Raw genomic sequence first — 16858 nt, 5'->3', positions numbered from 1 at the left:
CGTTATCATCCATAAACATGAACTTGAGGCCAATGGCACCTCCGAACAGACGCACATGGGGAAGGATTACCTCAGTATAGTGGTGTGCACCGGTTACAGTACCGCCTTCCATTATCTGGAGTTGTGTACGTCCATTCAAGATTACACCTCCCCAGACAAGAACACCTCGACTGCCATATCAATCCCTTTCAGTGATATTTGCGGGGTGATACCATGTGCAAACCTCTTGCCAGATTATCTGATGTCCAGAATCGCTGCTGAGACTGAATCTACTCTCATCAGTAAAGAGTACCTTAAGTAAAGATTTTGTGGTCGTAACCTTTAGAAATAGTGTTGGTCCTCAAGTTTTGCACACCAGTGTGGTATTGTTAACTTTTATTCCTGTAACACGACGGCCTATGGACTGCCTTTTGAAGCACTCAACAATTGCTGCTTTTGCTTTTCTGTAGGGCAAAGCTGGGTCTCCCAACCAACATGGGGAAGTAAACTGTCTAGTGCTATGTGTACCTAATTACTATATAATAGCAATACAAAATTATTTTGTATTGCATATTACAATACAAAATATTTCAGTTAATTTTTTAAAATAACTGCAGTAAAATTAAAAATAAATGCCTGTCTGAGCGTGGGACTTTTCCAAGCATGAGACCTCTCCAGGTATGGGGCTGGGTGCGGTTGCACTTGTTGTGCCTACTTCAAGCTGGCCCTGATTATAAACTACAAAGTATATTTTATGCCTACATATACTCCATAGCTTTGCTTCAGTATTTATATAGAATTTATGCTTATGTCTTTCACATATCCTATTATTTTCATACAAATAATCCTACATAGTCCACTTATACAGATTTCAATTTAAGAACTTCAGAAATAATGGACAGCATTTAATTTGCTGAATTGGGTTTTTTATCCTGGTTTAGTAATTTTTCATTAGGGAACCCAGTGATGTAACGTTTCAGTGTGACAGTAAATACATCTGATTTTATTTTTACAATAAAGCAGGATGCTAAGGAGACAGGATTTTCCTCAATGGAATTTTTAATGTGGACTGCAACCTTCTGAACATATTAGACATCAGTCGGGTAACATTTTTATCTCGAGCATGGGTGCTCAAGAGCTCCTTAGACTCAGAATAAGCTTTAGTCATTGTTTTTTCACTGTCTGTATATGACAGGGCAAAATTTTTAAGTGTTTCTTTTCCACATAATAAGTGCAGTAAAATACAAAATTATATTTAATGTCTTCATTTCATAGTACAGCACTTTTTCTTAGCATTTTAGCAACTTTGGTTGCTATATGTATTTCTTTGGAGTTTAATCAACAATTGGATTTAGCATGCAGGCCTTAAAACAGGCCTTAACCTTCATATAGTTTCTTAAAGGATGGTTTTATAATGCCATTACGGTCGTAGTATTGAATAATGACTGCAGTTGCCCTATCCCATAATTCATACAAATATATCTTTATGCATTTTGTAACTGTTTTTCTTCATAATTGAATAGTAAAGAAAAAAAAGAATAAAGGAAGAAAATATGAAGGAAGATATGTGTATATATTTATATATAGATATGCAATGCTGAACAAATTAATAGTAATCTTCTTAAAAATGCATAAAACAGGTTGAATCTTCTGTTTCAACCTGTTTTATGCATTTTTGTTTCAGTTTTTTTTAAGGAACTGGGTACTATGAAATTCATAATTTATGATATTGACTGAAAAAAAAAAAAAAAATCTGTATTGGGAGTAAAAATGCATATATTACTAATGAACAAAATAATAGCAGCTAATGGCAATTTTTACAAAAAGGTTTTATTATTCACCTTAAAACCAGAATTAGTATTTGTCAGATATTGAAGAGAATGTGTAACAGATTTACATCTGGGCATAATAGAGCATGAAAGGTTTTTTTTAATGTTTCTTGTGGTATTTCAATACCATACTCTGGTGCCTTTGTCAAGCTACATAACATATAGAGGTTTGTTAGTAAACCCTCTCCCTCTTCTGCACCACAGACTTTCTGTGGAATTTAAATCTAGCGATTTGGCCATCAGACCAAAACGTTTTAATATTTCTGGACAACAAAAAGTTCTTAACAAGTCTGAAAAATGAATTCTCCATTGTTGCGTTGTTCTTCACTCAGGTCATCATTTGAGAAGAAAGGGTGTCTTTGGCATTCCGAGTGTTAGCAAAGTACTTCAGTTTTCCCACACTACTAGCTCAAAAAAAATACCCAGACCATCAGTCCTGATCATACGTGAAACATGTAGAGATTAGAGATTCACCATAACTGTCAGAAACTATACAAGCAGTACTGCGACTCAAATTAATTTCATCATTAATTAGTTTCATTACTAAACAAAGCTTCTCTCTTTGGCAGAACAATGCTGGTGTTATTTAGTGAGCACTGGATTTTAGCATTAGCATTAGCACTAGTAGAGGCATTTGATGCAAGAAAGCAAGCTTATGCAGCATCAGCCAAAAAAAATAAAAAATAAATAAAAAATAACCACGTCCACTTCACCCCTCTGTTCATTCGAAATAACTGTCCAGCTGAGCCTTAAACTTATTTAGGCTATCAACTTCCACGACAAGAGATGGAAGTCTGTTCCACCAACCAACCACCCGCTGGCTAAAGGCAAATTTCCTCATGTTTATCCTACATCTGTCTTTCCGCAATTTGAATTTATGCCCTCTCAGGTGATTATTCTGAGCAAGGGGAAGAATCCCATCAGCATTGAGCATGCTCAAACCATTCAAGGCTTTATACACCTCTATCAGATCACCTCGCTGGTGCCTAGTCTCCAGACACTGTAATTTGCAAAACTTAAGCCTTTCTTTGTAAGAGCACCCCTTTGTTCCATTCACTAATCTTGTTGCCCTTCTCTGTACTCGTTCCAGCATCTCTACATCCTTCTTGAAATGAGGCCTCCAGACCTGTATACAGTACTCTAGGTGTGGCCTGACCATTGCCTTATACAAGGGAATAATCACCTCTCTATCCCTGCTAGAAAAATTCCTATATATCATCGACAATACACCATGAGCTACTCTTGCAGCCCGTCTGCACTGCCCAGAAAACTTAATATCTGCCTGAACAACCACCCCCAGGACCCTTTCATTCTCTACCACTGTCAGTGTAGTACCACAGAGTTGATACGTTGCTCTAGGGTTGCTGTTTCCCATATGTAGTACTTTACATTTGTCAATGTTAAACTTCATTTGCCACCTCTCAGCCCATCTGCTCAACCTTTCCAGATCCTGTTGCAGTAGCATAGTGTCAGTAGTGTCCTTGATAACCCTGCCAACCTTCGTATCGTCTGCAAACTTGGACATTAAGCTTGATATACCATCATCAATATCATTTATAAATACAGAAAACAATAATGGACCCAGTACTGAACCCTGAGGGACTCCACTAATAACATTAGTCCACAATGAGCAGTGTCCATTGATTACCACTCTCTGTCTTCTCCCTCTGAACCACCCCTTTATCCATAGCAGCAATTTGCCTCGAATGCCACACTGCTCCAATTTGTGCAGCAGTCTTCCATGTGCAACAGTATCAAAAGCCTTTCTAAGATCCAAGTATATAATATCAAAGTTATTCCCTGCATCCTATTCTTTTGTGACTGCATCATAGTATCCAGTCATATTGGTCAGGCAAGACTTCCCCTTAACAAAACCATGCTGTGTCTGAGCTATAACTGAAGTCTTGTCTAGATGATCCTGCAGTGCTTTTTTAACCAGTGCCTCCATTAATTTTCTGGGGACAGAAGTTAAACTCACAGGTCTATAATTACTTGTGTCAGCCTTTGATCCTCCCTTGTGAATTGGGGTCACATTTGCACATCTCCAGTCCATGGGTACCTCCCCTGAGTCCAAGGAAGCTCTCATAATTATGGCTAAGGGTTTGCTTACTTCCTTTGCTGCCTCCTTTAATATAACTGAATAGATTCCATCCACCCCAGGTGCCTTTCTTGTGTTTAACTTCAACAATTTCTCCTCCACTTTACTCTCAGTTATTACTAATACATTCCACACAAGAATACAGTTCATCACTTAGTAAATAAATCAAAAGTAAACTATAGTGAGACTGGTGAGTATTTAAAACAGGTAAACTGGATGAAATTGGTCTTCATCTGTGATAGTCACTGTGTAAGTCTCCTATGTACCTTGCACAAGCATTGAGTGTGTTGAAGTGTACTGCACAAATGGCAAAAAAAGTTTTAAAACTGTGACCCTACAAAACAACAGTGGTGCAGTCTTTGAAGCCACGAGATCCTATATCTCAGGGGTTCTCAACCAGGGGAGAATTTTAGGGTTGGGACCACAGATTGACAGACTCAGACTGTTGGAATATTGATCTTTCTACAAACTACAATTCTACAGATTGTACATAATATACAGGAGATCACACTTTATTGGATGTCACATATTAAATTAAAAACAAAGATAAATATTTCACTTTTTTATCTTTTTGGAATACACCTTTTGAGTCAGACAATTTTGGAAAGGGGGAATGACATTCTGACATATGGTGAAAAGGGTGCATGGGGCAAAAAAGGTTGAGAACCATTGCTATAGCCAGAGTCAACTACTGCAGATGGTTCCTTCAGTCAGTTTACAACAGAGAAATTAACTCCAGAATTTACATTTTTTGACAGTTGCTCTCCACAATGTAAAAGTTGTTAGCTAGTGCAATTTTAGTGCAAGGAGGAGTATTGTGACTATTATTTACAGAGACAGTTAAGTTGGAGAGATATGCAAATATGGCATTGCATTGATTTTTTAAGTAACTAATAAATGATGAAAAGTTCTGTGGAGATTTCCCACAATATTTTGCTACTGCATATACTTCGAATTGCTCAGTGCAAATATTGAGCATGTGTTTGGTGAAGAATAACAAGTCATGGATTATGGGTACCCTGTTCTTCCGTTGTCACTCCCTGTGACTTTTTCTTGTGAAGTTGTTCAAAGGATAGAGTATACAGAACAGGGCTCAGAATGGACTTGAGTGCACTGGAACACTGATCGAGTTCATCATATGCATTAGTAGTCATGTACATACTTGATTATTAAAAATAAGAAAGTTTATTAATGCACATTCCACTTCATAAAATTTTCCATTTAAACCTCCAGATATAGAATGAATCCTCACATGATAAGAGAACTCAGGGAAATCATTAAAGTGGCCAACATATCCAGGGAACAACTGCAGAGTGTGAGCCAGAATCTTTTTGGGCATACAGAGTGCATCAAAGCCAATGGATACCACTTTCAGCATTTTCTTTAATAAAGGCAACCATTTTTATTTAAAGTAGGCATCACTACATTGTATTGCTTGAAGCTAACTGAATGAAAATGCTGGTGGTGTAATGTGCTGCTGATGGCAAGGGAAACTGCAACTACTTATTATTTCATGATACATTATGCTGTTGAACAATTGCACTATCTTCTTTTAGCTACAAATTAGAACTAAACACTTTATCTTATTCTGTGTAAGACTTTAGTAAATTTTCTAACCTAAACCTAACTGTATGTAAAGTTTAATTATGATAAGTAATTAAACTTTATGCTATACACTCATTGGTAATGTTCCATGAAATAATCAAATGCTGGTGACTGCAATTTGCTGTTGATTCCCTTGATGAAGGCTTCTTCTTTCTTACTTTCTCCAAACCTATCTCAGTGAAACAGTTACATTCAGTTCGGTTGAGAAAATGCAGATAGCTTAATATAATTTTGTTTCTAATTTGCAGTTAAAAGAACTGTGCTCAATCATGAAACAATCAAGGTTGGACATACATTTACACTATGGTTGAGGTGGGTGAGTGATGTGGTTAGCTCCATTTTGTTTTTCTAAAGTATAACCATTAAAAAACCTCTCTGTAGTGTACCATTATGAAATAGCACACTATGATCAAAATAGCAAGCTATTTCATAATTTCACAAACCTCCCTGGAGGTGTTGTGAAACAGTGTGTGTTGTTACATCAGTATATGTTTTATAGTAGAAGGAAGTGTTTCCTTACTTCTGTTATGTGTATATAGGATGAACAGTAAATTACTTACCTTTAAAACAAAAGTATTTTCTCTGTCTGGCATTTCAAGTGCTGTTGTTTCTCTGGCTTCATTTATAAGAAAGCAAAAGACTCCACTCCTAGGTTTTACAGACTATAATACAAAAATCATAATAAGGTTAGCTCATAGTTCTGTATGAAAAGAACAACAGTATTTACTGTTTATTTTATATCTTTTCATACAGACAAAATAAAATGTAATACACTTTCATCAACATGTAGACTTCACAAGCAAACCAGACTATTGTATCGGAGAACTCTGCAGTTCATTACAGTTCATTGAGCTGGGGTCATATTTGTAATTAAGGTTTTGAGTGTGTTTTCTGGATTGTGGACAGCTGATTTGACTACTGGCTGTTTTTCCTTTAGATGATTTTTTCCCATCATGGTTCAGACATTCAATCTTACACTGTATTTAACCCTGCTTGGCAGTTATATACACCCACAAGAAACTTTTCCATAACTGTGTACTTACTGGCCTGGAAATGCCTATCATTTGATCACTTTCTTGGCTGATTTTATCTAGTAAGCTTGCCTGCCAATCAATTTGTTTGATGCATAATCTTATTTGCTATTACATTGTCTGACATTAGACAAGAAGTTGCAGAGACTTTGAGGGCTGCAACATTAATGAATATCACTGATAGTAACAGTATAAATTATCTAAGAAAACTAATTGTGAGTGGAGCTCCTTTTTCATTGTACATCTAAAACCAAAATGTTCAAAAGGCATATGATAACTTTCATAAGTAATAAATGTAGATTCACACCGTGTGGATTATATCACTGGTTTGAAAGAGTATTCTACATACATGATGAAAAGGCTTTTAACGTATTTTTTTGCAAATTTAACTTTTATCCCTCAATGCTGGGTATATTACTATGGGCTGGTGGCCAAAATTTATAATACAGTTTGTTAACTTTCCTGCTGTCATGCAACTTCATAGCATAACCGGTGCATAGTGTTATTACTGCATTAGATGTATTTGTTTAGTGTAGTATTTTTAATTATATTGAATTTGAATGAAAATCATGCTTCAGAGCAGTAAAGCAAAGAGGTAAAATTATTAGGTGTGCCAGGCTCTGGTGAGAACTGAAGGGTAAGGGGGTTATCCTCCGAACAATGGCTTTATGAATTGTATGGCTTATTTGATGTTTGCAGACTATCAGAAATGGGACCCCCATATTTCCAAGGGAAGTGTCTGTGTGTGCTCGATGTAAGGAGTACGAGCATATTAGGCACCACCTCAGCGTTGTTATGGGCCTTTATTAGAGCTTGAAGAACAGGATAGATACTCTCGAAGGAATTAAATTAGGGGGGCATAAGCTCTAAGCTGCCCAAATCAATGCCAGAAATTGCACTTGATCATTAGGCAACACAGCAGAAACCCCAAAGAAGAATACATTGGTCCCACAGGAGTTAGTTGTTGTTGGTGATTCTATTCTCAAGGAAATTGAAAATATTTTGGGCAAAAAAGGAGAGGTAGAATAGAACCAGGGTATGTCACCAAAGGGAAAAAGTTGTTACATACAGTAGATATCATCTTTTCAGGGCGCAAAAGATGATGATATCTTAGCAATAATGACATTAAGAGTACGAGATCTGCGCTCTTACTTACTAAATACAGGGCAACGTTGGAAAAAAGTCACATCAGGATTAAATTTGAAATCAGCTGCAATTCTGACCAGACACAATAGGAGGGAGTATATGGCGAGAGACTTGTCAGTCAACTCGGCCCTGGAGAAATTGTGGAAGGCTCACAGAGTAGAATTTTTTTCAGTGGTCTGTGCTTGATAACATGAAAACTGTTTCTACAGGGATGGGATACACTTAATTAAATAGCAAGAATATTTGCTGATGCTATCGAGGCAGTGTTAGGTGGGTCGGAAAACTGCTAATTTGGGTTAGGGATACACAGACTAATAGATTAACAATAGCTGTAGGCAGAGGTGAAAGTGATTCTTGCACTGTTTCTATTGGAATGAGTAGCAGCCTGGAAAGCAAGGTGCTGGAGATTTGAAGGAACGCTAGGAGTCATTGTGAAACAAGTAAATACATGGGCTGTGTTAGAGTAACTAAGAGTAAGAAAAGGTGGATGTATACTTGAATGTACACCAATGCTAGGAGCATGGTAAATAAATTTGATGTGCTGGTCAAGATATCAAATTCAGACATTGTTGAGATATGGTGTCACTCATATCATATATAAGATGCAGAATTTGAATAATGGAAGTACAATGGATACAGAAAGGACAGACAAGATAAAAGGGGAAAGAAGTTATGTTCTTAGTTAAGAAGCACATAAAATCTAAGGCAGTACATCCAGTTGAAGTGGATGATCAGTGATAAGTTGTCAGTTTGGTGTGACATATGCACTGGGAAAGCAAAAAATGAGTGTAGGAGTGTGTTATAGTTCTAATGACTCTGAGTACAGCAAACAGCTGTACTGAGAAAGAGGGTGGACCAGTAAGCAGCATGTTCAAGAGGCAACCAGAGAGAATAATAATCTTGATTTGATTATCAGCAGTGATTATTCATGCATTAAGAATCTGCAGATAAAGTAAACACTAGGTGGCAGTGATCACAGTGTATTGATTTGGGATTTACTTAAAAATGTAACTACCATCAAGGTTAAGGGAAGGGTTTTTGCTTTCGTAAAGGTAGTAGTAGTAGTGGCATGTGATGCAAGAAAGCAAATGTATGAGCTTATGCAGCATCAGCCAAAAAAAAAAAAAAAATCACACCATTCCCTCCAAATGCCTGTCCAGTTCCTCCTTAAATTTATTCAACCTATCAACTTCCACAACGACAGATGGAAGTTTGTTCCAGCAATTAACCACCGGCTGGCTAAAGGCAAATTTCCGCACATCTATTCTACATCTGTCTTTTCTTAATTTGAATTTATGCCCCCTTAGGTTCGTAATCTGAACAAGTGGAAGGATCCCATCAGAATTCAGCGTGCTCAATCCATTCAAGGCCTTATACCTCGATCAGATCACCGCGCAGGTGCCTAGTCTCCAGCCACTGCAATTTGCAGAACTTAAGCCTCTCTTGGTAAGAGGATCCCTTCATTCCCCTCACCAATCTTGTTGCCCTTCTCTGTACCCGCTCAAGTAAATCTACATCCTTCCTAAAATGAGGTCTCCAGACCTGTACGCAGTACTCAAGGCGTGGCCTGACCATTGCCTTATACAGAGGGATAATCACCCCCTTTTCTATGCTAGCAAAATTCCTATATATCATTGACAAAACCCCATGACCTGCCCTGGCAGCCTGTCTGCATTGCTCAGAGAACTTCATATCTGACTGCACAATTACTCCCAGGTCTTTTTCATTTTCTACCACCTTAAGTGTAGTACCACACAGTTGGTACGTTTCTCTGGGGTTATTTCTACCCATATGCAGTACTTTGCATTTGTCAAGGTTAAACTTCAGTTGCCACTTCTTAGCCCATCTGCCCAAATTATCTAGATCCTGTTGCAGTAGCAGACTGCTATTACTGTCATTAACAACCCTGCCAACCTTTGTATCATCTGCAAACTTCGACATTAAGCCTGATATACATTCATCAATATCATTGATAAATATACAAAACAACAGTGGACCTAACACCGAACCCTGTGGGACTCCACTAATAACATTAGTCCAAGAAGAGCAGCACCCATTGATTACCACCCTCTGTCTTCTCGCACTTAACCATCCTTTTATCCATTGTAGCAACTTACCCTTAATACCATTCTGCTCCAATTTGTACAATAGTCTTCCATGCGCAACAGTGTCAAAAGCTTTCCTGAAATCCAAATATATGATATCAGAATTGTTTTTTGCATCCAGTTCCTTTGTAACCACATCATAATATCCTATCAAATTTGTCAGACAAGACTTTCCCTTAACAAACCCATGCTGTGTCTGAATTATTGCTGCAGTCTTGTCTAGATGATCCTGCAATGCATCCTTAACCAGCGACTCCATTATTTTACCCGGAACAGAAGTTAAACTAACTGGTCTGTAATTACTCGTGTCACCCTTCGATCCCCCTTTGTGAATTGGGGATACATTTGCACATCTCCAGTCCGTGGGAACCTCTCCTGAGTCCAAGGATGCTCTCATAATTATGGCTAAGGGTTTGCTTAGTTGCCTTGCCGCCTCCTTTAATATAACTGGATAGATCCCCCCCCCAGGTGCTTTTCTTACGTTTAACTTCAACAATTTCACTTCCACTTTGCTCTCAACCCTGCTACAATTTGATAACCTTCTGCCATTTTCAAACCTTAATAATTCCTCATGTGTGAATGTAGATGCAAAATACTCATTCAGTTTGTTTGCTATCTGAGCAGGATCATCAACAGTCGAACCATCGATGTCAAGTGGACCAATCAGATTCATCCCCTTCCTTTTAGAGTTTATATAAGTAAAGAAATCCTTGCTGTTTTTCTTAGCATCTTTTGCCAAGGATTTCTCGTAATCTGCCTTCGCCTGCCGAACCTCCTTTGTGACCTGATTACAGATTAACTTATATCTGCCATAGGCTTCTGAGTCGCTTGATAATTTATATGCATCCCATGCATTTTTCTTCTCTGTTACGAGTCTCATTAGTTCATTTGACAACCATTTAGGCCTAAACCTTGAACAATATTTCTTAATAGGTATGAAACTTTTAGTAGCTTCCACGATTAATTCCTTGAATGCTTCCCACTTAGAATTTACTGTTGGTAACATCGTCAGTTTATCCCACTGTACAGAATTTAAAAACTGTCGGAGACCACTGTACTCGCCTTTACGGAAGCAAAAACCCTTTCCTTTACCCCTGATGGTAATTAAATCTTTAAGTAAATCCCACGTCAGTACACTGTGATCACTGCCACCTAGTGGTTCTTTAATCTGCAAATTCCTATTACATGAATGATCACTGCTGATAACCAGATCAAGAGTATTACTTTCTCTGGTTGCCTCTCGAACATGCTGCTGCAGAAAACAATCATCCAATAAATCCACAAAACTCTGACTAGTGTGTGAGTGCCCAACCCACAAGTTCCAGTCAATATCTGAGAAGTTAAAATCCCCCATTATAAGACATTCTGATTTACTGGCCCACTCTATTTCTCTGTACAATTGTTCATTGTACTCATTCGAGTCATTAGGCCTATAACACACTTAGATAACTACAGTGGTCACAGTTTTTAAATTTTATACAGTGGGTCTAACTGTGGTGTTACCATCAGCAAATGTGGTGTTACCATCAGCATTTGGCACTAATGACATTAAGAGTAGGAGACCGGCGGAATTACTTGACAAGTACAGGTCACTGATGAAAAAAAGCCGTGAATTAGGGTTGAAATTGAAAGTGTCTGCAATTCTGCCCAGACACGATAGGAGGGAGTATATGATGAGAGCCCTGTCAATCAATTCGGCCCTGGAAAGATTGTGCAGGGCTCAAGGGGTAGAATTTTTTTCAGCCTGGTCTGTACTTGTTAACAGGAGAGACTGCTTCTACAGGGATGGGATACACTTAAATAGAAAGGGTGCAAGAATGTTTGCTGATGCTATCGAGGCAATGTTAGGTGGGTCGGAAAACTGCTAGATTGGGGGGATACAAGGACTAATAGATTAACAGTAGCCACTGGCAGAGGTGAAAGTGATTCTTGCACTGCTTCTATTGCAATGAGCCGCAGCCTGGAAAATAAGATGCAGGATATTTCAGAGACTGCTGGGAATCATTGGGGTACAAGTAAACACATGGGTTGTGTTAGGGTAGCTAAGAAAAAGAACAGGTGCATGTATACTTGTGTGTACACCAATGCTAGGAGTTTAGTAAATAAATTTGATGAATTTGAGGTATTGCTCAAAACATCAAAGGCAGATATTGTGGGGATTTCAGAGACGTGGTGTCACACAGATATAAGAAATGCAGAACTGGAATTTGGGGAGTACAATGTCTACAGAAAGGATAGACAGGATAGGAAGGGAGGAGGGGTTATGCTATTAGTTAAAAAACACATAAAATCCAAGGAAGTGAAGCCAGTCGACATCGCGACAGTGCAGTGTCGAGTCAGTTTGGTGTGACATAAGCATTGGGAGATCAAAATTGAGAGTAGGAGTGTGCTATAGGCCTAATGACTCTGATGAGTATAATAAGAAACTGTTCGGAGAAATAGAGTGGGCCAGTAAATCAGAGAGTCTTATAATGGGGGATTTTAATTTCCCAGATATTGACTGGAATTTGGGGGCTGGTCACTCACACAGTAGCAAGGCTTTTGTGGATTTATTGGATGATTGTTTTCTACATCAGCATGTTCGGGAGGCAACTAGAGGGAGTAATACTCTTGATTTGATTATCAGTAGTGATTCTTCATGCATTAAGAATCTGCAGATAAATGAACCACTTGGTGGCAGTGATCACAGTGTGCTGAAGTGGGAGTTACTCAAAGAGGTAACTACCATTAGGGGTAAAGGGAAGGGGTATTGCTTTCGTAAAGGCGACTACAATGGACTGAGACAGTATTTAAATTCTATACAGTGGGATCAACTGATGCTATTGCCAACAGCAAATTCAAAATGGGAAGCATTCAAAGAACTTATCGTGGAAGCTACTAGGCTTTACATACCAACTAAGAAATATTGTTCAAGGTTTAGGCCTAAATGGTTGTCAGATGAACTAATGAGGCATATGGCAGAGAAGAAAAATGCATGGGATACATACAAATTAACACGTGACACGGACGCCTATGATAGATACAAGTTGATCTGTAACCAAGTTACAAAGGAGGTTAGGCAGGCGAAGGCAGATTACGAGAGATCCTTGGCAAGGGATGCGAAGAAAAACAGCAAAGAGTTCTTTACTTATGTAAACTCTAGAAGGAAGGGGATGAATCAGATTGGTCCACTTGATATCGATGGGTCAACTGTTGATGATCCTGCTCAGGTAGCTAACAAACTAAATGAATATTTTGCATCGACATTCACACATGAGGAGTTATTCAGCGAGGGGAATGCCAGAGGTGTATTCAACTCTAGCAGTAAGCTACAGAATCTTGAAATAACTGAGAGTAAAGTGGAGGAGAAATTGTTGAAGATAACACAAGAAAGGCACCTGGGGTGGATGGGATCTATCCAGTTATATTAAAGGAGGCAGCAAAGGAGGTAAGCAAACCCTTAGCCATAATTATGAGAGCTTCCTTGGACTCAGGGGAGGTACCCATTGACTGGAGATGTGCAAATGTGACCCCAATTCACAAAGGGGGATCAAAGGCTGACACAAGTAATTATAGACCTGTGAGTTTAACTTCTGTTCCCGGAAAATTAATGGAGGCACTGGTGAAAGAAGCACTGCAGGATCATCTAGACAAGACTTCAGTTATAGCTAGGACACAGCATGGTTTTGTTAAGGGGAAGTCTTGCCTGACCAATTTGATTGGATACTATGATGCAGTCACAAAAGAACTGGATGCAGGGAATAACTTTGATATTATATACTTGGATCTTAGAAAGGCTTTTGATACTGTTGCACATGGAAGACTGCTGCACAAATTGGAGCAGTGTGGCATTGGAGGCAAGTTGCTGCTATGGATAAAGGGGTGGTTGAGGGGGAGAAGACAGAGAGTGGTAATCAATGGACACTGCTCATCGTGGACTAATGTTATTAGTGGAGTCCCTCAGGGTTCAGTATTGGGGCCTTTATTGTTTTCTGTATTTATAAATGATATTGATGATGGTATATCAGGCTTAATGTCCAAGTTTGCAGACGATACGAAGGTTGGCAGGGTTGTCAAGGACACTACTGACACTATGCTGCTGCAACAGGATTTGGAAAGGTTGAGCAGATGGGCTTCGTGGTGGCAAATGAAGTTTAACATTGACAAATGTAAAGTACTACATATGGGAAACAGCAACTCCAGAGCAGCGTATCAACTCTGTGGTACTACACTGACAGTGGTAGAGAATGAAAGGGACCTGGGGGTGGTGGTGCAGGCAGATATGAAGTTCTCTGAGCAGTGCAGACGAGCTGCAAGAGTAGCTCATGGTGTATTGTCAATGATATATAGGAATTTTTCTAGCAGGGATAAGGAGGTGATTATTCCCTTGTATAAGGCAATGGTCAGGCCACACCTAGAGTACTGTATACAGGCCTGGAGGCCTCATTTCAGGAAGGATGTAGAGCTGCTGGAACGAGTACAGAGAAGGGCAACTAGATTGGTGAATGGGACAAAGGGGTTCTCTTACGAAGAAAGGCTTAAGTTTTGCAAATTACAGTGTCTGGAAACTAGGCACCAGCGGGGTGATCTGAGAGAGGTGTACAAAGCCTTGAATGGTTTGAGCATGCTCAATGCTGATGGGATTCTTCCTCTCGCTCAGAAAAATCACCTGAGAGGGCATAAATTCAAATTGAGGAAAGACAGATGTAGGATAGATGTGCGGAAATTTGCCTTTAGCCAGCGGGTGGTTGGTGGGTGGAACAGACTTCCATCCCTTGTCGTGGAAGTTGATAGCCTAAATAAGTTTAAGGCTCAGCTGGACAGGTATTTCGAACGAACAGAGGGGTGAAGTGGAAGTGGTTATTTTTATTTATTTATGTTACTTTTTTTTTTTTTTTTTTTTTTTTTTTTTTGGCTGATGCTGCATAAGCTTGCTTTCTTGCATCAAATGCCTCTACTAATGCTAATGCTAATTCTAAATGTAAAGCATTCAACGAATTAATCATAGAGGCTACTAGACTATTCATACCAACTAAGAAATACTCTTTAAGGTATAGCCTTAAATGGATGTCAAATGAACTAATGAGACTCATGGGAGAAAATAAAAATACATAGGATGCATATAAATTATCGGGCGACACAGAAGCCTATGGTGGATATAATCTTGTCTGTAATCAAGTCACAAAGAAGAATAGTCAAGAGAAAGCCGATTACAAGAAACCTTTGGTGAGGGTTGCAAAGAAAAACAGCAAAGACAACTTTACTTTTGTACATACTAGAAGGAAGGGGATGAATTAAATTGGTCCACTAGATATTGATGGCTCGACTCCTGATGATCCTTCTAAGGTTAAAGACAAACTGAACAAGTATTTTGCATTTACATTCACACATGAGGAATTCTTTAGCATTAGTGCTAGAAAGCAAGCTTGTTGATCATCAGCCAGAAAAAAAATAAAAAAATATATAAGTAAATAAATAAAAATTTTAAAAAAATTCCCATTCAACTCAACCATCTGGTTGCTCCAAATGATTGTCTACTTCAGTCTTAAATTTATTTAAGCCATCAACTTCAACGACAACAAATGCAAGTCTGTTCCAGAATCAACTACCTGCTGGCTAAAGGCAAACTTCTGCACGTCTGTTCTACAACTGCCTTTCCTCATTTTGAAGCTATGCCCCCTCAGGTTCTTAATCTGAGCACAAGGAAGTATCCCATCAGCACTGAGCCTGCTCAAACCATTCAACACCTTGTACACCTCAATGAGATCACCTCGCAGGTGCCTAGTCTCCAGAGGCTGCAACTTACAGAATTTTAAACCTCTTCTGCAGACTTAAGAGGACCCCTTTGTTCCTCTCACCAATCTTGTTGCCCTTCTTTGTACTCGCTCTAGCAACTCTACATCCTTCCTAAAATGAGGCCACCAGACTGGTATGTAGTACCCAAGGTGTGGCCCGACCACTGCCTTATACAAGGTATGATCACCTCCTTGTCTCTGCTAGCAAAATTCCTATATATCATTGACAAAACTCCATCACCTGCTCAGGCAGCCCATCTGCACTGCTCAGAGAACTTCACTGACTGCCCAATTATCCCCCGGTCTATTTCATTCTCCACCTCTCTGAGTGTAGTACCACACAATTGGTACATTTCTCTTGTGTTACTGCTACCCATATGGAGTACTTTGCATTTGTCAATGTTAACCTTCAGTTGCCACTTCTCAGCCCATCTGCCTAACTTTTCTAGATCTTGTTGCAGTGGCATACTGTCTTGACTGTCATTAACAACCCTGCCAACCTTTGTATCATCTACAAACTTGGACATTAAGCCTGATATACCTTCATCGATATCATTAATAAATACACAAAACAACAATGGCCCAGCACCAAACCCTGGCGGACTCCACTACTAACATTAGTCTGCATTCTGACTGGGCTAACTAGGTGGGTAAAGTGCCTGCCTGACAACCCAAAGGTCGCGGGTTCGAATCCCACCTCAGGCTTGGATCAGAGTAGTGCAAAACCTTTGGGAGGTGCATTATGGCCACAGAAGCTGATTCACCAACAACTAACAAAAAAAAAAAAAATAGTCCACTCAGAGCAGTGTCCATTTATTACCACTCTCTGCCATCTCCCACTCAACCATTGCTTTATCCATTGCAGCCAATTGCCCTTAATGGCATATCACTCCAATTTGTACAGCAGTCTTCCATGTGCAAAAATATCAGAAGCTTTCCTGAAATTCAAGTATATGATATCAAAATTATTTTTTGCATCCAGTTCCTTTGTAACCACATTGTAGTATCCAATCAAATTGGTCAGACAAGACCCTTCCTTAACAACTCCATGCTGTGGCTGAACTATTACTGCAGTCTTGTCTACGTGATCCTGTATTACTTCTTTAACCAGTGACCATATTTTACCTGGAACCGAAGTTAAACTAACAGGTCTATAATTATTTGTATCACCCTTTGAAACCCTTTTGTGAATTGGGGATACACTTGCACATCTCCAGTCCATGGGGATCTCCCCTGGATCTAATGATACTCTCATAATTATGGCTAAGGGTTTGCTTACTTCCCTCGCTGC

At 39.1% G+C, this 16858-nt stretch overlaps 1 protein-coding gene across 1 annotated transcript in view; it reads right to left on the bottom strand.

Moving 5' to 3' along the window:
• Positions 1–16858, bottom strand: part of LOC150085857 (SH2B adapter protein 2-like) — a 181297-nt gene that overhangs the window by 84044 nt on the left and 80395 nt on the right. The window contains exon 2 of the mRNA XM_090374274.1: positions 6072–6173. Coding sequence (XP_090230400.1) covers positions 6072–6173 — 102 coding nt within the window. The remainder of the gene's footprint in view (positions 1–6071; positions 6174–16858) is intronic.

This window comes from Mastigoproctus giganteus, chromosome 5 (assembly GCF_048544385.1).
Source record: "Mastigoproctus giganteus isolate SK-2022 chromosome 5, ASM4854438v1, whole genome shotgun sequence".
NCBI lineage: Eukaryota > Metazoa > Arthropoda > Arachnida > Uropygi > Thelyphonidae > Mastigoproctus > Mastigoproctus giganteus.
Note: the sequence above shows the minus strand (reverse complement) of the source record. Positions and strands in the feature narration are given on the sequence as shown.